We start from the raw sequence: 25,566 nt of genomic DNA on the forward strand, positions 1-25,566 counted from the left end.
GAAATGCATTAGATTGTATATTGTCTTCTTTAAACTCAGTAGTATATAGGGATTTATAGTAGTCTCTAAAAGTGTACATTATATTTTTGTGTTCGATGATTTTATCTCCATTCGTGTTAGTAATTACGAGATTGCGTTGCGTACATCTTGCTTGTGAATTTGTTGCTAAAAGCTTATTAGCTTTCTCTCCATGTTCATAATAATGATGTCTGGATTTGTAAATTAGTTGTTCGGTTTCTTTAGTTGTCAAGAGGTTTAATTCTGAATGTAGAGCCTGCCTCCTCTTATGTAGAGTCTCGCTTGGTAGTCTGGCATGTTCTTCATCTATTTTAGTAATTTCGCTTTTATCTCTGCTACTTTCTTCGCTCGGATTTATTTCTGTGGGAAAGATATGAGATAATCTGTCCTCTTAAGAAGGCCTTAAGAGTTTCCCAGAGTATTCCTGCAGAGATCTCAGGGGATGTATTTGTCTCTAGAAAGAATTCAATTTGTTTGGATATAAATTCAGTACAATTCTCGTCAGCTAATAGAAGCGGATTGAGGCGCCATCTGCGGGTGAGTGTATGGGGCTTAGTAATTTCAGCTCCAAGATCATCGGAGCATGGTCTGAAATAACAATAGCATCGTATTTACAAGATTTAATCTTAGGCAAGAAGTTATTATCTATAAAGAAGTAATCAATCCTTGAGTAGCAATGATGTACTGGTGAGTAGAAAGAATATGTTCTTGAATTTGGGTTTAAAACCTCCAGGGATCTGATAAGTTGTGATCAGTTATAAACTTTGTAATTATCTTTGCGGTGTTAGTTGCGTTCCCCTGTGGAGGAAGTCTTATCTAAAAGTGGATTTAGAACACAATTAAAGTCCCCAGCCATTATAAGTTTATGAGTGTTCAGATTGGGAATGGATGCAAATAAATTTTGTATAAATTCCTTATCATCAACATTAGGTGCATAAACATTTATCAAAATCATTTTACAGTTAGATAAGTCTCCCATGACCATCACATATCTCCCTTCAGGATCCAATACTACATCTGATGCTACAAATGGTACTGTTCTATGTATGAGAATTCCCACCCCTCTAGTTTTCTTTGTAAAACTAGAATGGAACATTTGGCCAGTCCAGTCTTTTGCAGCGGAACTGATCCTTACTTAGTAAGTGGGTTTCCTGTAAAAATACTATTTTAGCATTTAGACCTGTTAGGTGAGAAAGTACTTTCTTTCTCTTTAATTCGTGATTCAGGCCTTTAACATTCCAGCTTACGAAGTTAACTGTCCCATCATGGAGACACTGATTCTGAGTTTTTGATGTCATTTATAGTCTTAACTGGAAGTGAAATAGTTTAGGTCTTAATTTCCTATTCCCCCAAGAGTTGTTGCCATGCAGCTTATTATTACGTTGATAGTTATAATTATAAAGATTGAGATGATAGATTAGATATAGATCAAGCCTGCTCTCTTTCTCTTCCCCTTAACCCCCACCCTCCCTTTTTGCCTCCCCAGGTGAGGCTAAAACCCACTTCATGCAGTCCCAGTCCTCTGACATACCCAGAGACAGAGCACGTCCAAAGCACATCAAGCCCCCATGCAGTGGCGCTTTAAGGTTAAAAGATAGAGATATCTGTTACCAATATAGTCTTTAAAAGAGGAAAAAGAAAAAAAGAATTTTGCACTTAATATATAATATATATATATATATATATATATATATATATATATATATATATATATATATACATACACACATATATACACATACATACATACACATACACATACATATAATCTTCATCAATTTTAGTGCATTAAGATGATATCCCCAGATAATAAACCCAGGTGATGGTGTTAAAGATGTGTCCAAAACAAGCATAACAAGTCTTAATGCAGTAATAGCAATAACAGTAAACCAAGGGTATGATATTGAACAGTCTCATTTAGGGTACACATGAAATAATTAGAAAAGAAAAAAGAGGAGGAAAACGTAATTAAGCACAATAAAACATAAACATTTAGCCTAGTAATACTAAGTAATAATAAGTAATAAGTAAGTAATAATAATAATAAGTAAGTAATAATAAGAATATGAGAATATATGCTGATAAAAAAACCCGTATTTTAAAACAAATAGATCAGACAGTAGATTATTAATCCTAGCTTTATCATTTACCGCCATAACTCACAATTATGTATCAGAATAGTCCCGGGATCAGCTTTCTTAACTCATTTTCTGCCTCCTCCTTGCTAGCGAAAACATAGAAATGACCCTGCCATTCCACTTTCAGTTTTGCCGGATACAGGAGGCCGTATTTGACATTGGCTTGCCGTAGCAGCTGTTTAATATTATAGAAGGCGCGCGTTTAATAGCTGTTGCTGGAGAGAAGTCAGGGAAGACGCGAATGTGGCAATTTCATATATAATATCTTCCTTTTTTCCTGAGGAGTTCCATCACCTCTAACTTAAATGATAATCGTTCAAAACGAACTATAAAAGATCTTGGTCGGGTCTGACGGTGTTTGATCAGCGACGCGTAAGCCGCTGCTATCTCAGATTCTGCTTTAAAGTCGCCCCCGATTATTTTAGAAAAAAGTTCAGTTGCGAATTTCACCGGGTTTAAACTTTCTCGATTCTCCGGCAGGCCTTCAATTCTGACATTATACCTTCTATTCCCATCTTCTAAAGCAGCCAGTCTGTCTCCAAGTTTTTCTCCGAGTTTTTTACGTTCCGAACTGGCATTTACTGCTCTTTCCTCGGCACTGGAAGCTAGATGTTTGGCTATTTCGATCCGATTCGTGAATGTCTCACTAAGATGCTCCAATTGATCAGCAAGCGTGCTCAGGATGCTATGTTATGAGGATGCTTCTTAACAGCAGGCACAGAAAGACTAGTCAGAACTGAGGAAAGGATAAATGCAGCCAAATACAGAAAGGTCCTTGAATAAAACCCATTTTGGAGTTAACGCAACCTCAGACTGGGATGACGATTTACCTTTCAGCATTAAATGACCCAAATCATACAGCCAAGACAACACTGGATGGCTTCTGGACAAGTCTCAGACTATCCTGGAGTGGCCCAGCCAAAGAAGAATGGAATAAGCTGCACAAATCCAGGTGTACACAGTTTTTAGGGACTTACCCAAAAAGACTTAAAGCTGTGACAAGGGGCTTTTACAAAATATCAAATTAAGGGTCTCAATATGTATTTGAATGAAAGATTGCTTTCATTTTGTCATTACGGGTTATTGAATATAAATCTATGGGAAAAAAAATTCAAATTCATCAGTGTAAATGTAAGCCTACAATATATGCAACATATATTACATACAACATACTGTATGCAGAGAGTGAAGGGGTCTGAATCTGCTGTGTTTTCCTGTTTACGATATATAAGTGGGAATCATGAGAAAGGTAAGGATCCACTCTTGCAGCTGATTAACTTTCATCAGTTGTGTTACAAATGTCACTAATAAACTACTGCAGTTTGAAGAGATGGGTTTGGCAAAGTGGAGTGTTGATGAGTGGGAGTGTGAGGTGAAGCAATTTTCTATGTAGATATTATTTATTTCTATAGTCATTGTTATAACTTACTATTTGTTTTTTTAAAACCCACATGTTCTAATACAGGGTAAAAGGAGACTGGAGCATTGGATCAGTAGCGCTGAGCACAATGCACCCTGGATGGGATGTCAGTTAACAGCACCGCACCCCCACTTATACTCCCATAGTCATTTATACAGGACCACTGTAGAGTTAATGGTCAGCCTCACCTGCACTCCTTTCAGATGTGTGAGATAACTATGTTACAAAGGACAATCTTTATGAACATGGTCAATGTGCAAACTTAACGCAGGCAGTGAATGGACCAGAAAAAATAGATATTTAAATTTTGCAGGTTTTTTTTTAATTTGTAATTTCTTATGAACAAACCTGCACATGCAGTACAATAGTAAGGCCACATTAATGTAAATATTTAGCACAATTTGAAAATCCATCAATTTAACTAAGTATTATTATGAGGCCTAAAGCTAAAAGCAAAACCTTATCTTTCAGTAAAATATTTTTTTTCATTTATATTAATGTCTTAAAGTTTTTTTGTACTTGAACAAAATAAATGTTTCCATCATGTCTTCTTTTATATATCCTTGATGCATAAGCAGTGATTTGTGAAACGGAGTATACTTCTATATAAAACCACCTTAAGCAAAGATGGGCAAAGCTAAATGCACTGTATTTCTTCACTTTTCTTTACAAGTATGATCTTGTTCTACTCAAAAAGATAATGCCACTTTAAAATAGTGTAAAGTTGCCTTACATGAATACAGCAGTGCATCATGTTTTTGACAGTCATTCCTGACACTGACAGTGCTGTCTCTTACAGCAGATTCCATCATCCCCGATCTCGATCTAAAAAGGCAAGAGCTCCAGAGGACAAGAGGACACCCAGCAAGTCAGCTGTAATTGAAGCCGTTGTCATTGGAGCTGTCACAGATGGCGTCAAAGTCAAGAAAAAACCCGAGAGGACGGCAGAAAAAGTGGAGCTGCAAGAGATAGAAGGGCTGTCTGATGGAGTACAGGAAAGCATTAGCAAAATCCAGCAGCTTCACAAGCCAGTAGATACAATCCAGTTATCAGGTGAGATAAGGGATGATTATATGTCAGCCATCAATTGTATTACCAGCTGTCTAAAAAAAACATAATTCCCCACCTGACAAGCTCTACTCATTTTTCATTGACCTCCTTCTGTTTTACTGTTCTACTTGAGTACTTCAAGTTTCATATTTTGGGAATGCATATACTCTCTCTCTTACTCTCTCTCTCTCTCTCTCTCTCTCTCTGTCTGCATAAAAAATATATTTTTTTAAGTTAAACTTACCCTGCTGTTCCTTGTTTCAGCTGGAACAGGATAAGAATCTTCTAATGCAAAGGCAGATATTGTACTGTAGACAGTGGTTGTTAATCACAGATGCATTCAAATAAAATAAGAAGAATATGCTCATATATGATTTTAAAACTAAAATCTGTATTAACCTGACAAAAAAATCCAGTATATTTCCATTAACTTTATAGTGCTCTCCTAATGGATGCTTGAAGCATGTGAGGTAAGACAACTGTACTGGAGAAACATCAGGGTACCAACTGGGTCACCCCATTTAATAAAAAGTGACAGAATAAATAAAAAAGGCACACAATGGTGCAATAACAGAACTTAAATTGCTCCCAGTAAGGAAATTTTAGAAAATCAGGTCTGGTTTAGAGCTCCTTCTCCCATGAGTGGGAGTCCAGAACGAGACACCACCTTCTGTGAGCATTTCACTTTTATACTCCTCTGACCAGAAAGGGGCAGAGTCAATTGCCCTCACTGAGTGTCTTCTCCTGGCTGCTGGAAAAGAATAAGAACAATTTTAATTTTGAACATTCCAGTGTTCAAATGCTAAACTCAAAGGAATTCAACCTGGAGTTCAAATGATGCTTCTATGTTCAAACTGTAAGTGCAGAGTATAAACAGATGGTGTTTACGTGTGCCCGAGTCATCTCTCGCTCTCGCTGTGAAACCATCTCTTGCGTTACACTTGTGTGTTCTCAGTGCTTTTTTTCACTTTATTTTTGGTGTGTTTAGTTACATATAAAACCCTTGTCTATTAAACATGGCATCCAAGAAGAGTGCGGAAGCAATAAAGCCTAAGAGGAAGGTTGTAGTATCGACGATTGAGGTGAATAAGAAACTTATCGTGGAGCATTTTATGGAAGGTGACTCTCCTTCCAAACAGTAATGCCTCTCTTCCTCTCCACCTGCCACACGGGACATCAGCACTCCTCATTAACACTAGAATTCCTGAAGCCTATGAAAAAACTCGTAATCCCAGTCGACCTTAAATTCCTTAGCACCTCTCCATCAGCGTCTTTTGTTTTGTAAATATGTTGATCAGCACAAGCAGCCTGCTGTCCCTTCCTCCCGCCTTGACGGAGCTCAGCTTGCGGGGAAAAAGTTCTCCCAGCTCAAGCCAAAGCTCCTTATCTGCATGTGATGTGCCTGGAGTTGTGTAGGGTAAATAATGCAGTATATCGTTATTTGGAATACATCCATTTCATTTGTTTTCCATGTCTACAAAGATCTGGCAAAATGTAGGATGAAAGGAAATGCAAGAAATGCTGAACACATACCTAAAGCAGAAACTTTTTCTATGTTATACTAATAATGACAAGAAGTATATAATGTGTGAAGACATTAGTCCAAATATCAAATAAACACATTCACTTTTATTAACGAATATAACCAAAGCAAAAAAAAATTTGATTTACATATGGTTGTCAATGAGTTAAAAACTCAAGCTCAAATGTCAATCAACAGGAAGTTTACATGTATTCTTGAAAGATGCAGAGGTAAGTACTGCTGCCTTCTAACCCAAAGGTCCAGGGTTCAAGACTGGGGTTCTGTGTTTTGAGTAGTGAGCTGCTATTATTATTATTATTTCTACAATATAACAAAAACATACATTTCATTTGAGTCTGTAACACCTGGTGTTATTTTTGGCTACTTGTAAAAGTTAGCTCTTTTTTTTATTATTCAGTTTTATTCTCTCAGTGATGTTCACGTGGTACAATGAACTTTCCTCTCCCTATCTGAGTTGATGGCATTTATCTCCATTTTTTTCACAAGAGCAGCGCTATGGCTGATGCCTGCTCAGAAATGTTTGTTGTACCCGCAATCAAAGATATGAGGTCCCGTGACCGCTATCAGCCTGGACAAAGGCAGGACTGTAGCAACACCGGCTAATAAACTGCTCTGCACCACAATGCAGCTCTGCTTGGCACCATAAGTAAAATGGGACTTCCACCTGCAGCTAAAGTCACTTCAGTACGCGAGCAATTCGCCACGCTGCTATTTAGATCTGACAGTGCCGTGCTGACTGTGTATGCACCCAAAAAGAATAACGCTGATGGAGAGGTGTGAAGGGATTTAAGGTGGGCCAGGATTACGAGTTTTTTTGTACACTTCAGGAATTCTTGTGTTAAGTTACAGTAAATGCAATTTTAATTTTATTATACTCTATGTATTTTATTTATCTTTTTCATGTTTTAATTTATTATTTAGGGTATTTAATTGTGTTATTTTAATCTTAAATTATGTGTATTTGATGTTTAAATTTATAGAAATGGGGATTGTTTAGGGTCTGGGAATGGATTAATTCACTTTCCATTATTTCTAATAGGGAAAATTGATTTGGACCTCAAAAAATTCAGAGTTCAAATGGTCCCTAGAAACAAATTCTTCTTTGCATAACTGTTTTAATTCAGATACACTGGTAGATTTGTGAATGTTAACTGCTCATTTCATGATGTGCCAGAGCACCTCTGTTGGACTTAAGACAAGATGTTGACTGGACCACCCCAAAACTGTCATTTTGTTTCTTTTGAGCCATTCTGTTGTAAACTTACTTTTGTGTTTTGTGTTTTGGGTCATTGTCCTGCTGCACAGTCCAATTAGTCTTTAGCTTCAAGTCATTGTCAGATAACCAGACATTCTCCTTAAGAATATTCTTGTAAAATGCAGAAATCATATGTTTTTCAATAATAGCAAATCTTTCAAATCCTAAGGCAGCAAAGCATTTCCACACTATCAAACTATTACCCACATGTTTTATTTGGGATATTCTTGCTGTTGAATCCTGTATTAAGTCCCATTTTGTCTGGCATAAAGATGTGTCCTTTACTTTTGACTCATCTGTTCATAACAACAACAACAACAACATTTTTTTATATAGCACATTTTCATACAAAAAATGTAGCTTAAAGTGTTTTACAAAATGAAGAATAGAAAAATAAAAGACACAGTAAAAAATAAAATAAGTCAACATTAATTAACATAGAATAAGTACGGTTCGATGGCCAGGGTGGACAGAAAAAACAAAAAAAAAACTCCAAATGGCTGGAGAAAAAAAAAATAAAATCTGCAGGGATTTCAGACCATGAGACCGCCTAGTCCCTTTGTATTTAGGGTTCTCACGGAAAGATTTGATGATGATGGTCACGTAGACTTCTGGCTTTCAGTCCATCATTGTTGGTGCATCATGATGCTTTGAGTAGGTGGTGGTGGCGCAGGCCGCCACCATGAAGAAACCGGAAAAAGAAACAGAAGAGAGAGTAGGGGTCAGTACGGATTTTAGAGCAACCATGAATAGTTATTATGATGAATTGAACATGCAGAGTATCAGGATTAAGTTAAAGTGAAGTTATGAGAAGGCCATGTTAAAGTAATATGTTTTCAGCAGTGTTTTAAAGTGCTCTACTGTATTAGCCTGCCGAATTCCTATAGGCATTCTATTCCAGATTTTGGGTGCATAACAGCAGAAGGCCGCCTCACCACTTCTTTTAAGTTTAGCTTTTGGAATTCTAAGGAGACACTCATTTGAGGATCTAAGGTTACGATTTGGGATACACGGAGTCAGGCATTCCAATATATAAGATGGAGCGAGATTATTTAAGGCTTTATAAACGATAAGCAGAATTTTAAAGTCAATCCTGAATGACACAGGTAACCAGTGTAGTGACATCAAAACTGGAGAGATGTGCTTGGATTTTCTTTTCCTAGTTAGGATTCTAGCAGCTGCATTCTGCACTAGTTGCAAATGATTTATGTCTTTTTTTGGAAGTCCTGAGAGGAGTGCGTTACAGTAATCTAGTCGACTGAAAACAAAAGCGTGAATTAATTTCTCAGCATCTTTCAATGATATAAGAGGTCTAACTTTTGCTATGTTTCTTAAGTGAAAAAATGCTGTCCTAGTGGTCTGATGAATATGCGATTTAAAATTCAGGTTACAGTCAACAGTCAACATAGAACATTACTTTAAAAGGCTTGAGGATCATCTAGGTTTTTCTTTGCAAATGGAACTGAAGTGCTGAGGTTTCTCTTGGATAGAAGAGGTTTCCACCTTAAAACTCTGGTACTCTCAATCTCTTTCTTATTGTGGAGCCATTATCACTGACTTTAGCTGATGCTAGAAAATGCTGCAGTTCTTTGGATGTCACTGTAGTGCACCGGAGACCCAGAGCCTTAGAAATGTCATTGTAACTCTTTCTTGTCTGGAATGTTTCAAAATCCTATTTCCTAGTTCCTTTGGTAGTGCACTTACAGAGGTATTGTGGTAACTACTTCATTGTCATGGTAAGGGTCAGTATATGGTGAAGTTTAAATTCAACAGGTCTGGCTGCATTCAGTCAGTTCAGTGTAATTATCAATTTATACAAGCGTTGGACAACTTTATTACTTAAATAAATTAAGCAGCAACTTAGAAATGGTGTTATGTGTTTCCTCTATTTCACTCTGTCGAACATTACATTGGGTCTAAAGATCTGAAGCCATTCATGGTGACGATATATAGCATTTAAGGGATATCAGAAAGGGGTAAAACATTTTCACAGCACTGTATATCTTGTCTTGCCACATATTGCCAGTTTGTTTTTGTTTTGTATAAAATGACAAAAGATGTATTACCAGATTTTGACCTCTGGTGTAAGATAACCTTAACTACATGGAAGTCAGACCTATTATTGTTTTCCAGGGACATGCTGTCTATAATGCTGTATTGTTTGTTTAACCTCTATTTATTTGGTTTGTGATATGCATTTGTACAGACCATTGCATTACTCATTTTCAATTAACTTTTTTTCTTTACTTCATGGGTAAACACGTATAGTGCACTTTTGTGCTTGTGACATTTCAAAAATAAAATTAACTGGATATTTAAATAGGAATAGTCTGAGAACTTTGCTTTTCAGCTTTGTACATATACTGAATGTGGTGTGCAATGTTGACAATACCAACTGTTTAATTAATGACAAATTAGTGCATAGAAAATTTTTAATCCTTTTTATAGTGATTACCTTTAACAAGAGCAAACAGGCTGAAGTTATACTTTGCTGTACACATGGGGAATATGCTACAGGTGTTGTCATTTTCTGCCACTAGTTTGCTTAACTGGCATCCACCAGCTTTGCATGCGCTGTATTCCTCGGTTTTGCAGTGTTACTTATATTTGTATATTTCTTCCTTTGAGATTTATTCACTCCCTGCTTCTTCTTGAGCTCTTTCAGTCTGTATCTCCATCTGTTGTTGACTTATAGGCTGCCATCAGGTACCCTCAATTAACCCTAAATGTACCCCTGTGCATCTCTAATGAGCAAATTGGGTTCATGTAAATTAAAAGCTAAGGAATACACCAATAAATCATTCAACAGAGGCAGAGATCACACCATCTGCCTTGTTGGTCTTTTCTTGTGAAAGATCTAGTTAAGATAAACTGTCGTACTGCAAACTATGTGGAATTTTTTTTTTTATATATCAATGGCTAAAACCAAGCCCACATGTTTGCCATTTCATTCTTACTACTGACTCATGGTGTGATACTGAAAATGTTTGCTTGATCAGTTTGTCCTCCATTTATAAAAAAAGAAAAGGTATAGACAGTAGCCTCTTGCTCTACAGTATATTTGTCAAATCAAGAGTGTTTGTCATAGAAAGCACATTTTAAAAAGAAAATGTCTTCTTATACAGTTTTTATACATCACGGTGTGTTCACAGTGAGATCAGATCATTTAAATTCTAGTAACACTCAGTATTTCTTGTGAATTGACTTTTGTGTTAATGTGCCTATTTTATAGACATCTGTAAAAGAGGGTGTTTAATTGTAATCCATTAAATAAAGTCTTTTTGAAGATTTGGTGGCAAAGTGTTAGCACTGATGGCTTGCTACTCCACTTTCTATTAAAAGGTAAGGCATTCTCCCCATATTTTCTAGTTCATCTCTATGGTGAAGCGAGTATGGGGTCCATGGCAGTGCAAGTTTTTTAAGGAAAACAGTGCGTCTCGGACTTGTAAGCATGGGTACATGCTGCTGGAAGCCATGCAACCAAAGTATTTAATGGGGAAACTGACTGACATTCAAACGTAATTAGTTCCACCGATTTTCTCATTGAAATTCTGCAATATATTATGTAAAGCATCTGCACCCATATAGATATAAAATAGTAGGATAATAGAATGAAAACAGAGAAACGATTGAAAAGAAAGGAGTATAATCAAGAAATAGTGTGTGTAAGAAAAGAGGAGAGAGATTTGGAATGTGAGCAGGTGCACGGCACAGGAGGCATGGTGGTCAGGGTGAGGCTCCATAGGGAGCGAGAGGAAGGTCGCACCTGCTGTAGTGTTCAGGGAGCAGGAGTGGCTGAAGGGCTTTGAGGGTTGTCCTACAGATGCAAATGGATGGTGGTGGGACAACAGAGCCAGGCTTGGGACACAAGCCATTTTATTGGATGACAGTGCATTCTGGGGTCTCAGCCTTGCTGAGGAGATCTGATGGGTGAGAGAGGAGCAGTTGGGATAAGGAGGCATTGAGGCTCACTGGAGTAAAAGGAACCCCAATGTTATCTTGAAGATTTTATACTTGATTTTACCCTTGATTTGATTTTATTTATCTATTGATTTTACTTCCCACTGAATAACGCTGGTTTTTATGGATTATTTATTTATTCATTTATTGACATACACTGCACGTTGTTTATTTGGACACTTTTTAATAAACTGCACAAACACTTTTGAAGCGGCAGCCTTGCTTGTTTATGTGTACTCATTGCCCTAGCCATCTTGGTCATGTCTATAAAGGTTTCAAGAAGGAGAAGCTAAAGCTGTGGCAACTTGGTCATCACAGTCACAAAAATATGCAGGTTGTACTGACTTGTATCTTTATATTGTGCTGATGGAAGTGAGTGTAAGTGTTACTGTTTTATCAGAAAAGAAGAGACTGAATCAAATGCATCTTCTTTTTATTACAGTACTAGCAAAATACCCGCGCTTCGCAGCGGAGAAGTAGTGTGTTAAAGAAGTTATGAAAAAGAAAAGGAAACATTTTAAAAATAACGTAACATGATTGTCAATGTAATTGTTTTGTGACCGTTATGAGTGTTTCTGTCATCAAAGATTTGATTATCATTATTTCTTTCAATCAGGTTCGTATTTGGCGGACATGTTGTGTTCAAGTTACATTCTGTGTTTGTCAACTGTTGTAAGGATAACAGGTTTCATTCATCAAAGTGTTCACTACCCAAATTGCTAAAGGCAAGGAGGTGTGTATTTTGAACGAAAAGGGAGAAGTCAACGAAGGAGCAGAAAAGTGAGAAGGAAAACTGTTTAAATAAAGAGCTAGGAAGGTAAATGGAAAGAAGCAGCCAGAGGTAAAGCAAGGAAGACTTCGTAATAAGGACGGTTGGGTGCACGTAGAAGGTGTAACAGTAGAATTGTTAAGCCTTATGATAATGTTCCCGCATGGAGGGTTTAGAGAGACGCACCGGGAGAAGTATAGAATAGGGAACTCCGTGTGACTGTTCTGCTGTTCTCCTTCGACAGTTCTGTGGCACTGCATATTTGTATGCACCTCTCTAATCTTGCATTACTGGTTCCGCACACAATTCAGTCACGTATAAGGGAACTTTTAATCTCCCCGAAATTGCATGTGCCTGCTAACACTCTCAGATCTGTGAAAATCTGTACCTCTCTACAGTTGATGATACGTAAATTTGATGAACATTACAACCCGTTTATTTTCGGGTTGTAATGTTCATCAAATTTACGTATCATTAAGCTCATGGTTAACTCATCAGGTCTTACATCACCGGTCAGCGCCTGACACAATTCTCTGTCGCTCTCTCCAATAAGATAACGGAATAATCTGACCGTAGTGTTTTCCTCTGCCTCCGGCATTGCAAGTTATGTGAATAATCTGAACTCATCCTTCCATGTTCTCCATGACTTTGATAGGTCTTTAGCATCGAGGCTTAATGTCAGCGGCGGTCTCAGACCCTCCATTTTCCCTTCGTGTTAGCGTCTCTGTGTCTTGAACTTTTAATAGCAAACTGGCGTGACTTTCACCGCAGTTTCATTACCTACGCTGCCGCCATGTTTCTCTCTCGAGATTATTAAAAGGCACAGACTCACACTTCCAGTTTATGTCTGTTTATTTCACAGTATTTATTTCATCAAAGCTTCTCAGCTGTGTTTGTGCTATCTCGTGCGATCTATCTCGCGAATATCGTATTCGTCTTAAGCATATCAAACGCCAGAGGCAGCCTGTCTATGAACTTAATTTAAACTTAAGGTTTACACCGTGCTTTGTTTCCGCAGTAGCTGCACTTATGAATATGCTTGTATGCATCACTCGCTCCATATTCTTTTGCTACCTTCTCAATTGTGTAATGCGTTTTTTGCACAGGTTTCATTCATCGAAGTGATCACTACTCAAATCGGTACTCGTGAATCTAAGATGTTTAACAGGTATTCCCGGTATTAAGTTGTGAATTTGCCTGCGAATATTTAGCAGCAGCGTGTCTATAAACGTAATTTAAACTTAAGCTTTACACCTTGCTTTCCTATTGATATGCATACAAAAGGCTTGTTCAGCGTCAGAGGGTTGTTAAAGATTTTAATGCATGCAGAATTGCAGTTTATTTAGAGATAATTTTATTGTGTTACATTATATACTGTATTAGTTATCAAAAATGGTCCTAAATTTTAATAATTTTCTTAACAATGTATCAAAGTTTGAAATTTTGGTAATGTGACAACCATAAAACCAAGACAGCTTGTTCCTTTTTTTCTGTCCATTTTTGTCTTATGCAGATGCATGCACACAAAGCCTTCTGCAATTCCGTTTGACAGTGATGCGTATTTCTGTTGATACATGACAGTTGTAATGGTTTCAGATGCTATTAGAGTGAATAAACTCATTGACACACATGATAGTTTAAAAAGAAAGTTGAAAACTCATAAAAATATATCATTTGGTGAAAAATTACATAGCCTATGAAATAGTATGGGTACTTAAAAAATAGTTTGGTGGTAAAAATGAATACATTTTAAAGGTGCCTTAAAGATGATGCTCCAAAAGTCAATTCTGAGTGATCATTAGCTGCTTATATTTGTTGTATATTTTTGAAAGGAGACACAGTAATTGCAGTAGCCCATTGTTCCTTCCACTATTTATGTTCACAATGTTGACATTAGCAGTTTAACGAAATGCTTACTTTTAGGTGAATAGCTTAGCTAATGTTCAAAACATTTACCATTCAAATTGAAGAATACACCTAAATGAATTTACTTTAGCATTCATTTTTCATTTATTTAATTTTTCAATAGTCAACAAAGTGCACCACAAATCTAGAAAAAAGCAATTTTAATTGAACAACATACCCACTCCTCCTTTCATCCATTCACTATTATGACCACAAATTCAATAGCAACTACAAGAGCGTATATTACTGTACATTTGTTTAATAATTCCGTCCCATCATTTTTGTTAATATGTTCAGTATTATCTTTTTTGATATCATATCATATCAATATTTTTGCAAAACAATAAAGTATTCAGCATGTTTGTGTGATACAAAAAACATCCCTGTGAAGGACTACAAATTACGACAGCAGGGCCAGCTCTTGCACAATGAGAGACAATGGTATTAGATTACTCTTCCCAAATTTAACTCTACATTGCCCTCTATTATGCTCACTATTCATCCCAAAATTCAAGATCATAGTGCTGCAGCATAGCTTTTCTCGAATTTCCAGCCAGTTTTTGTCTTGTTGGACTCTGTGCTCATTTTTTATACTTCTTCCAATTACAAAGATTTACAAATATACATTTTTCCATAAGCAACATTTCTTTACATTGCCCAAAGTTCCACTTCCCGAATCTAATCACCTGCCAATCACTTATACAAAATGTTATTACTTTTAGTAACACTTTAGTTTAGGTACTGCAAAAATGCATGTACTGTATTACTCATTTACTGTTATGTAACAAGATCTTGACAAATGCTTCTTTTGGTTTTAATGATACTTATAAAACATCAGTAAAGTGGCTATTCATCTGTGCGATGTCCATCCATCCATTATCCAACCCACTATATCCTAACACAGGGTCACAGGGGTCTGCTGGAGCCAAACCCAGCCAATTCAGGGCACAAGGCAGGAAACAACCCCGGGCAGGGCGGCGGCCCAGTGCAGGGTACACACACACACTCCCACACCAAGCACACACTAGGGACAATTTAGGATCACCAATGCACCTAACCTGCATGTCTTTGGACTGTGGGAGTAAACCGGAGTACACGGAGGAAACCCACACAGACACGGGGAGAACATGCAAACTCCACACAGGGAGGACCCGGGAAACAAACCCGGGTCTCCTAACTGCAAGGCAGCAGCACTACGTACTGCGCCACTGTGCAACCCTCTGTGCAATGTGACCTTATAAAAAACTTTAACTTTGGAATAGTTAGAGGTAGCTTTGGTGAGGCATATGTCTCTTCATATTGCATATTTAAGTATAAGACCTGTGAATCTTTCATGTTAACAAGTAATTTTGCCAATATTCCAAATGCCACACTGCACAGAGATCAATAACCTATTTACTGATGCCTTCTAACTGTCATTAAGACTAAAAGAAGCTTTAGTTAAAATCTAGTTGCAAAAGAGTAAAGGAATAATAAATGCATTTTTGTAAGAAATTAAACAGCTCACAGCTACTCAATCTAAAACCTTAGTAACACAGCCTACAGTGGCACAAACTTTTCCCTTTATTTCTCTAGAAGTCTTCTAAAGAAGTCACACTTTATTCCAAAGGGCCTACTTTATTTAAATTGGTATTGCAATATTTCCCATGTGTGCGTCTATTGCGTTTTAGTAATTTTGTTCAAATATGTGTACTGGAATTAAATGACATTTCCATGTGTAAGCATCTGTTAATTAAGAAATACTGGGTGGTGTATGAAAAGTAGGCTAAAATCATGGAGTAAACTTTGCCATGACCTTTGTGACACACCATTCTCTTTTGATAATTGCTGCCTCAATATATGAGAACTTCTAATCTTAATCAGGACTGCAAGGTATGTGCTAAGAAGAAACACTGAAGGAACTGAAACTTATTAGTTTAAGTAAATAGAAATTAAAAGACGATATGACTGAATTGTTTAGAATTATGAAGGCAATTAGTACGCAATATCATAGTTGATAAATTAAAATAAAGAACATGGGGACAGAGATGGATATTGGTCAAGGGTAGATTGCACAGAAATTTCAAAAAGTTTTTCTTCACACTAACAACTATAGACACATGGAATAAGTTGTCAAGTAGTGTATGGATGCCTTCAAAAATCGACAACATTATTTTAGAGAAATTAGATAAAAGAAATTGGGGGAAGAATTGCCTGTTCTTGTCAGAGTTGTCATAATGTTCCATGTGAAGAAAGTATACTCCACCCATCCATTTTCCAAACCGCTGAATCCGAACACAGGGTCACGGGGGTCTGCTGGAGCCAATCCCAGCCAACACAGGGCACAAGGCAGGAACCAATCCTGGGCAGGATACCAACCCACCGCAGAGAAAGTATACTTCTTTCCATAAAAACTGCAATGTCAGCAGCAACCTCCAGGGTAAGGACAAAAGGTCTTGTTTGTTTTCATTTCTCGCAGAACCAGCAGCGCACCACTTTTTTGACTAATTGATTAATTGTGTTTTTCACAGTGCCACTCACAATGAGATATTGTTCCACAAATTCTTAACATGTCAGATTAAAGGAGCCACTACAAGCATACAGGCTCATGATCAAAATGCTGTGTTCCAATAAATACAGCATGTCTTCTGCCCAGCATGAGAAAAAATAACAGAACTAACTGAACAATGAGAAACATACAGGGATACTTCCCACAAGTTTCACTTGACTAGGTCTGCTGCTGCTGATAAAACAAACTCAGGGCCTTTTACTTTGTATGGGGCTACTATTTAATGTACCACCCTGTATATCTCCTCTACTCTGCTGTGACAATGTTGTCTTCTGACTTGGACTATCAAATAAGTTATGTTCATTCAGATCCATCCATCCGTTATCCAACCTTCTATATCCTAACTACAGGGTCACAGGGGTCTGCTGGAGCCAATTCCAGCCAACACAGTGCGCAAGGCAGGAAACAAACCCCGGGTAGGGCGCCAGTCCACCGCAGTCACTCAGCTCCCTGTTTATTAATTTTCCCAAACTCTGCCAATCAAGTTTTAACTTCCCAGTGTGTATTCTATACCAAGTTTGCATTTTCTTTTAACTTCATATTTTTTTAGGTTTAGAAGATAGATGGATTATTTTATATTATTAAGCCCTCTGCAATGCCTTTAAAGTCAATATATACAATAACAGTCAGTTGTATGTCCCACCAATTGCTTGTTTAGATTTGGTGTCCTTCTCAATACATCTTGCCAGCTCTGACTTTTGCGACAAAGAAATTAGAAATCTGTGAAAACGGTCATTGAGGCAGTATGTTGTCACCCTTGGCTGATGCACTTGTCTTTAACACAAGCTGACAGGAAAAAGGCAAAGGTGTCAAAAATGATAAAGAACCAGAGCAAAAGAAAGAGGGCTTACACTGAGCATCCAAAAATGAATAAAAACAGTGATTGAAGTTATTATCTGGAAATACAACAACAAAACAAGTCCAACACAATAGAATCAAAACCTTTAGAACTTATGGAAGTTCAGTAAAATGACTGTGCCACCACAGGCTCCACCTTTTCATTTCCCTCTTCCACTAATCATTTGACTACTCCGTAATTAGGGTGGATTAACAACAGACACAGATTGGAGGGGCCATTGGCCAATTTCTGACAAAGGTTCTGTGTATCAAACAGTGAGAAGAATTCTATGCATATATAGCTGGCTTTGTAAGTTGCATAAATAAATTGTCTGGAAAGTAGATTGATGTATTATTTTATGTCAGCATACCATTATAACAGGGACTTGAAGTGCAAGACATCTCAAATTTCAAGTAATGGCACAGGAATAAGTACATTATAAGTTATATTCCCTAAACGCACAAATGCATTTCTTAAAATGGCTTTTTGCAATTTTGTTTACTTTTCTAGTGGTATTATACATTTTGTAAAATAGTATTTTTACGTAGACAACTCAAACGATTCTAGCATCATCCTATCATCATTCTACTGCAGTCATGGTCACTAGCTTCACTAGCTTGCTCTGTATTGTGTTATAAAATGTTAATGGCACTGCTGGACAGTCTATTGGCAAATGCCAGGTAGATTTTAACATTACATTTTACAAATGCGTTTAGACTAGATGTTTACTTTGCCTAGGATCTGTGTCATATGAAAATGTTTATTTTCCTTTTCCCCATCACCATCTGGCTTTATCTTATCTTATCTCATCTTATAGCCTATACATTTTTGCATGTATGGTTAGCTGTACAATATGTGTGCATGTATTTATTTATTTATGCTGTGTGGCGTTTTCTACTTTACCATTTCTGTGTTTATGCACTTTAATTCCTGCTTTCCAGTAAGTGTGTTCTATTAAGAAAAACAAACTGAATTGAAAAAGTAGGTTAGAAGTTAGTTATTTTCTTGTTTTTCAATGATTTGTAATGATTATAGGGGAGTGGTAATGATCTATTCTTTACTTTAAAGGTTCAGAATCTTTCAGCAAATGTAGCAGTATAGAAAGACTTAACGCTTTACATTGCATAAGGTAATATTTGTAGGCGGATCACTACCGAAGGTGATGCAGGGACACTGAATTAGCCACATTGATCAAGTGGATAAGCGAGTGTGTGCTGATTTATCACCCTTTAAAACCTGTAAGTTCTTTGGCAGAAAGTAAATTTTCATTGGTCAAAGCCTAAGCTTAGATCAATACTATCTGGTTACCCATTCCATAAAGAGATTTTTTTTTTAATCTGTTAGAAATTGTTTTCCTTTTACAGTATCATAGTAACTCCTATATTTTTTATGTTTTTTTTTTGGTTGAACTCGGTTTAAATAATATAGATTTAACTGTTTAACTGTTGCTTGTAGTCTCTTATCTAGCAGTTAATATTGTCTTCATAATGATTCTGTAGCAGAAGTTTTATTTCAGCTATATTTAAATATTGTCTTTTTTGTGCTTATTTTTATTGAATGGATTATACATACTGTTTATAATGACATCATTATTTGGGATTATAATGGCTAATGCCATATTATGGGAAATAAAAAAAATGTTGTTGACTAAAATTAAATATGGAACCACTTATTCTTTATTCAAGTGTGTGTTGTAAAGCATATAATTGGGGAAAATATTATTAATGTAAAATGTTTTCTGAGGACTGCTCCAGGTTTTTCACAGAAATGTGACATTTTTGCATAACGTTCTTCAAGCAGCGAAGCAAATTATGGTCTGTTAAGTGCTTTTAGCTTTTATTAATTATATTAGGGAAGTAAATTGGGCCTTGTGAGTTTGATTTATTGCTTAACTAACTTGTTCTGTCACCCAGGGGAAAGCAAGATAGAATCAAGAGGAGAGAAGAACACAAAAACAAAAAATGTCGTGGCAACAGACAAGACTGTAACATCCAGCAGTTGTCCAGATATCCACTTATTTGAAAAAAGCCACCTCTCTTCATTTAGTACCGTCACTTCAGTGAAAGAACAACAGCCATTTTCAGTGACCACTAAACAAATGGTGAATAAAGGAAGTGACAGAAATCTTCTTATTTCTTCAGTTCATGAACTGATGCCTGTTGACTCTGCCTCTTATCAATTAATTCAGCTTAGTCACATGGCTTCTGGGAAAGAATTTTCATTGTTTCAACAAAATAAAGAAGATGATAGCCAGACCCTTAAACCTGAGTTCAGTACTTTACTTAATCTTACTGAAGAGGTGAAACCAAGCTGTTCCTTAGAAAGCAGAGAAGATGTGTCTTCCAATCTGGCCTACTGTGAAAAAGACTGCACAAAATCTTCCAAATGCTATTATTCTGGAGATACACCTGAAGAAGCAAACAAAAATCTCTGTTTATCTCCCTCTTCTTTGATGCAGAAGGACAAGCCGTCTTCATCTCAGTCTACTGCAAATAGGACATGCCTCGAAAATTCAGAATTAGTTAAAGGACAATACTTGGACCAAATTTCTGTGAGTGGTGATGAAGCAATCACATTGGAAAACCAAATGAAAAGCACACCGTATGAAAATTATGGAAAAATGAGCTCTGCTGGCACAGAGATGCATTTACCGGTTTTACCACATATTACAAAAGAAAGTATGCCCCTCTGCGCATTGGAAGAAAAGAAATCACCAGGACAGCCTCTGACACCAGAGCAGAGTATTGACATGCCATCTTTAAGTCCAGTCTTAAGTGAAAGGGAAATGCCATCCAGTTCTGTGGAAGATGATCAACAAGCCCCAGTACTCAGCAGAGAAGAAACAGCTTGGCCTGAGGCACTCCACTCTGTGAATGTGCCTAATGTAGGACTAAATGAAAAGTGTACATCTGCACCTTCAGATCACTTAGTTGAAACTGTAGTTGGAGGGCATAACAAAGAAGTGACAGATCTACCACCAGAAGCAAATTTAAATGTAAGGTCTATGACTTCAGAATGTAATGAGGAGCCCGTCTCAGCTGTGGCTGCTTTTGAAAACAAAAGCATCTCAGCAGATCAAGGCAGTGGCATTCTGCCTTTAGTGGCAGGTTTAGATGATGTAAGTGGCAAGTCAGAACAGAGTGAGATTTTGAGCTCTACATCTAATATGTATAATGATGAAGCAGCTCCTTCCATTCCAGTTCTTTCTAACAGGGATATCCTTGAGAATGAAGCAGCAACCAAAGATTTGCATGCCATTGCAGAAACATTGGAGGGAGACCCTCAAAATCCTTATAAAGGTGCAGTCTCTCCAGCCCAAAGGTTAGAATTAAAACCTTTTGTAGTTAAAGCATCCAAAGATGAACCTGCTACTTGTAATCAAGTGGCATCACAGGCTACAAAAATTTGGAAAAAATCAAATTCTCAGACTTTCAGAAATTCAGATGACATTGACAATACCAAAATCCTTAAGTCACTGGATAAAGATGACACACAGAATGTAAAAGTTTGCATTAATTTGAATCCTCAGGGGTCAGATATTTGGCATGAATTGAGCTGCAATTCATCCTCCGATACTTTAAAGCTAAATTCAGAGACTCTTAAAATGAGTCATCATAAAAAAACTGATTTTTTGAATAAAAAAGATCCACACCGGACAGAGTCTAATGTTTCAGAGTCCTTTCCTATCCGTCTTGAACTATCTCAGCATCAAACAGAATTAGAAGCTTTAAACTTGTGCCAAGGTTCAGCTAATCAAAGGACAGCAACTTACAGCCAAAATCTGAGCACATTACCTGAGCATTCTGTCATCAATACGGAAAATGAACGAGATGATGAAACCAGCAGTGGATCCTCAGAAGATGAAAATTTGAGTGATGCTGCTACTGAAGAGAATGGTCTGGAGCCTGGGGAAATACCTACTGTAAGTTTATTTAACCTTTCTAAATTATCAGTTGAGCATTTATGGCACTAGAAGAAAAGCTGAATATAGGTATTTAGTTACACATATATTTCTTTAATATTGCTCAAAATGGAAATGTAAGTCTTCATTCATTAAATGTTGTATTGCAGCTTTTGAAAATTTGAAATACACTTTATGCACTTACTTTAAAATTATTAGGAACACGTTTACCTGCTTATCCATGCAGTTATCTAATCAGCCAATCATGTGAAGCATGCAGATCATGAGCTTTGGGTAATGCTCAAATCAAACACCAGAACAGGGAAAAAATGTGAGCATTTCTGTAACTGCTTATCTTCTGGGAGTTTTACTCACAAACAAAAAACACAGATAATTCTGTAGATGGAAATGCATTGTGTAATATAAGCAGATGGGCTATACTAGCAGAAGATCCATTCCTGTCATCTATGAACAGAAAGTTGAGTCTATAGTGGACACAGGCTAACCAAAATTGGACCGTTGAAGACTGAAGAAACATAGCTTGGTCTAATTAATCTTGATTTCTGCTGAAGCACACAAATGACAGGGACTTCATTGGATTTGAATCAAAATAACACAGTTGAGATATGGTAGAATGGAAGTTTCGCAGCATATATTTGCAGCTGGCAAAAGTGCAGAAATTGCATGATACAGATATGTCAATATAGTCCATAATTTCAAAGAAATGTTTCTAACATCTTGTGGAATCCATAGTACAAAGAACTAGCACCCCATGATGCTTTGTGAAGCCAGAGTGGCATCACAAAGCTATAGCAGCCATTTATAGAACTTTCATGCATGTACTGTATACTGTAAGGTCTTTGCAGAGCTGCTTCGGGCATGCATGATCAATATAGCCTTGCACCCTGCATGCATTAAAAAACTTGCAGTATTTTTAATTTGAGGGTTATATTAGCTGACCATAATAAGAATATTATGAGCACTACCACTGGTTATCTTTGCATGCATAATTAGCCATGTGCCCAGCTGCAATATCAAAATGAGCCTTAAAGAAGCCCTTCCCCACTCTCCAAGAAAGAAAACACATGCAGCTCTGTGAAATAATAATAACCAAAGGTTTATTACTGTGTACAAGGTGTTTCTGTCTTCTTCATGGAAGAAAGAAGTGCAAAGTATCTGCATAGAAATTGGGGAGGAACTTCAAACAATGGAATCCCAGAGACTGGTATTCTGTGAGCGCAATGATATATACTGTGTATATGTTTTTACTTACTGCTGGTTTGTCGCCATTTGTTGTATTTTGTGGGTGGTTATCACTCTTTGTTTTTTTGTTGTTTGAGACATAATGGCACAGTGGTAAGCACTGCTGCCTCACAGCTAAGATCACATGTTTGGCCACAATAATCAGTTCTGCATAATTGGCAGATGCTTTCCTAGTCCTCAGGGACACTTAAAACACCATTGCACCATTATAGTTTAATTCTTCCTTCCCCATTATCTTTAGTGCATTTCACAGAGTGGTCAACTACAACAGAAACATCTATGTCGAGAAACTAGACAAAGTAAAACTAAAAAAGAGAGACTGTGGTAGTCCTGTTCATCCTATATCATCAAGATCACAAGGAGAAACTTTGCCACAGACAGATGTTTCCAAATGTGCTGACTAAGCTGTTTTTAATAAAAGAATGTTTGTTTTGTCTTGGTACAGTAATATATTGCTCTATTTTTCCCCTTTTGTATTATTAATATGTAGCCTTTGTCAGAACGCCTCAAATCTCACAGACTTACCACTGTTTATAAGGTATTATAGTATATAGCTTCTCCCCACCTTCCTTTCTACATCTATAACCAGGGGTGCACATAAGTGGTGCGCAGGTGTGCATGTGATATCAAAATAAACAATGCGTGCCAGATCTAATGTTGTAATGCACATTTGCGTACCTAAGATTTTAGGAAAGATATGTGCTAAACATAGGACTGCATTTTGAGCCACTGCTTTTATAACTTTCTTCATTCATCAAAATGTCCAAGAAGCAAGCTACATTAAGCAATTTCTTTGGTGTTGCTCCACCTCCAAAGAAACACTAGACTGAACCTGAACTGCAAAAGAAGCATGGGTCCTTGGAAAAATGACTGCAGGAGGTCAGCTGGCTTCAAACGAATGATGCCTGCACTGAAATGTGGTGCAAACTATGCCGTGAAAATCCTACTGTGGCAGATAAAAACAGTGCCTTTTATACAGGTACTAAAAACTTCAATCATCCAGCTTTTGATAAGCATGTGAATAGTAGAGAGCACCAGAAAGTAGTACAAGTGGTTGATAACTTGCACAGCCAGAACCAGAGGCCTAGTGGTCCGATCGATAGATGGCAAGAAAAGCTGACTGAAGAATGGCATCAAGCACTGAGTAATGTTTTTTTGTTGGTCTTTCACAAAGTGAAACATGCACTTCCTGTGTGTTCATATGAGGAGGATATTCTGCTTCTCGAGTGTTGGAGTTAATGTCAGGACCGCTTATCATTCTCGAGAATCCAGGGGGCGTATGATGCAGTGCATCGCACAGACAATAACTTCAGATTTGAGTGAAAAACTAAAATCAGCTGAATTTTGGGGTGTCCTCTTTGTTGGATCATAAGATATAACAAAAATGGAGCATGAAATTGTGTACATTGTTTCTGTGTCCAGAAATGGACAATTCTGCTCAGATTTCCTTGGAATAATTAACCTGGAGGCCAATCGAACAGCACAGGACATAGTGAATGGACATGTTCAACTGTTTCATACTTGTGGTTTAGCGGAGTGGAAGATGAAGCTGGTCTCATTGATGGATCCGCTGTCAACATTGAAATTTACAATGGGGCTGTTCCAAAATTTTGTCAGATGGTGGACATTGGGGATTCCCTTGTACATTTCCTGTGCACTGCCCACACCCTGGAGAACTGCACCAAGTCAGCTGATCGCACGGTCCCATACTGTGAGTCATTTAATCAATCCACTGTGAAGTTGCTAAGCTTTTACTTACTGAAAGGGGGTGCAAATTGAATTTCACAACTAAAACAGATCTGTAAGGAGAAAGACATTGCTTTTGTCAAATTTGGAAAGTTTAAAAATATCAGATGGTCTGCATGGAGACAGGAGACTCTGTTGAAAATATGGAGAATGTTACCAGCCATTCAGATTCAAGTGGCAGCAAGTGATGTATATCTGCATAGAGCATTTTCGTTGTTTTCTAGCATGCTTGATATTGGAAACATTTTACAGTTCACTGCCCTCAGGTTCCAGCAAGAGAATCTGACTATTGGTGAATGCAAAGATGAGCTTATGGGTGCTGTTGGACAGCTGACACTACTGATAGACAGTGAGGGTAAGTACAGGAAGGAGACTGTGTCACATACTGATGTTGACAGGGACAAGACTGATGTGTTGAGAGCTCTAATTCATGAGTTTGAAAGCAGATAGGAATCCCTCAAATCATGTGATCACTTTTTGATCCTACAACTTGGCCTCTTGAAATGAAAGACCTCCCCAGTTTTGCCAACACAATAGTAATATATATATCTTTGAGACACATGAGGCCAGCATGTCTGTTGACAGAGTCTCCACTTTAAGAGAGTGGATGCATTTAAAGAAAGCAAGAAAATGTTTGGCAGCCTCCTCTGTGCATAACCTGGTGAATGTAGTGAAGACAAGCAATCCAGGCAGATACTCCAGCATTCAGAAAGTCCTTCTGTTGTCCCTTACACTGCCCTTGAGCAGGGCTGCATGTGAGAGGGGATTTTCATATCTGAATATAATAAAAAACAAGTACAGGTCCTGCCTGTCAAACTCTCACCTCTCATCTCTAATGCACATCCTGTTGTCTAAGTTCACAACAGACCTTTGACCCAAAGCCAGCTGTTAACTTGTGGATGCAAACAGCTAATCGCAGGCTGAACCAGGGAGAAAGAAGCAGGCCTAGTACATCTGCCTCTTCTTCTGTTTTTGAAATAGAGGAAGACAGTCAGGAGGGGGAGTGATGATGATGATGACATAAGATAACTTTCAGTGTTTTAAATAGCAGTAACTGTTGTCAGTGCTTAAAAAGCTATCATTTCATTTGGTTTTCAGTGTTTGAAAAGCAGTCATTTCATTAGAAAGCTACATACTACGGGACTTTAAAGAACAAATATTTTGTTGTACTGGTTTTATCCATTCTCAATTGAAATTAAAGTACATGTGATG

At 37.4% G+C, this 25,566-nt stretch overlaps 1 protein-coding gene across 3 annotated transcripts in view; it reads left to right on the forward strand.

Annotated features, from left to right (window-relative positions):
• The window catches only part of LOC120532912 (lysine-specific demethylase 4C-like), a 917,975-nt gene that overhangs the window by 473,006 nt on the left and 419,403 nt on the right, over nt 1–25,566 (forward strand). For 2 of the 3 annotated variants that reach the window (XM_039759396.1, XM_039759397.1), the window contains exons 10-11: nt 4,376–4,629; nt 19,358–21,366. In XM_039759396.1, coding sequence (XP_039615330.1) covers nt 4,376–4,629; nt 19,358–21,366 — 2,263 coding nt within the window. The remainder of the gene's footprint in view (nt 1–4,375; nt 4,630–19,357; nt 21,367–25,566) is intronic. The other variant, XM_039759398.1, reaches the window with a different exon arrangement.

Source organism: Polypterus senegalus, chromosome 7 (assembly GCF_016835505.1).
Source record: "Polypterus senegalus isolate Bchr_013 chromosome 7, ASM1683550v1, whole genome shotgun sequence".
Classification (NCBI taxonomy): domain Eukaryota; kingdom Metazoa; phylum Chordata; class Cladistia; order Polypteriformes; family Polypteridae; genus Polypterus; species Polypterus senegalus.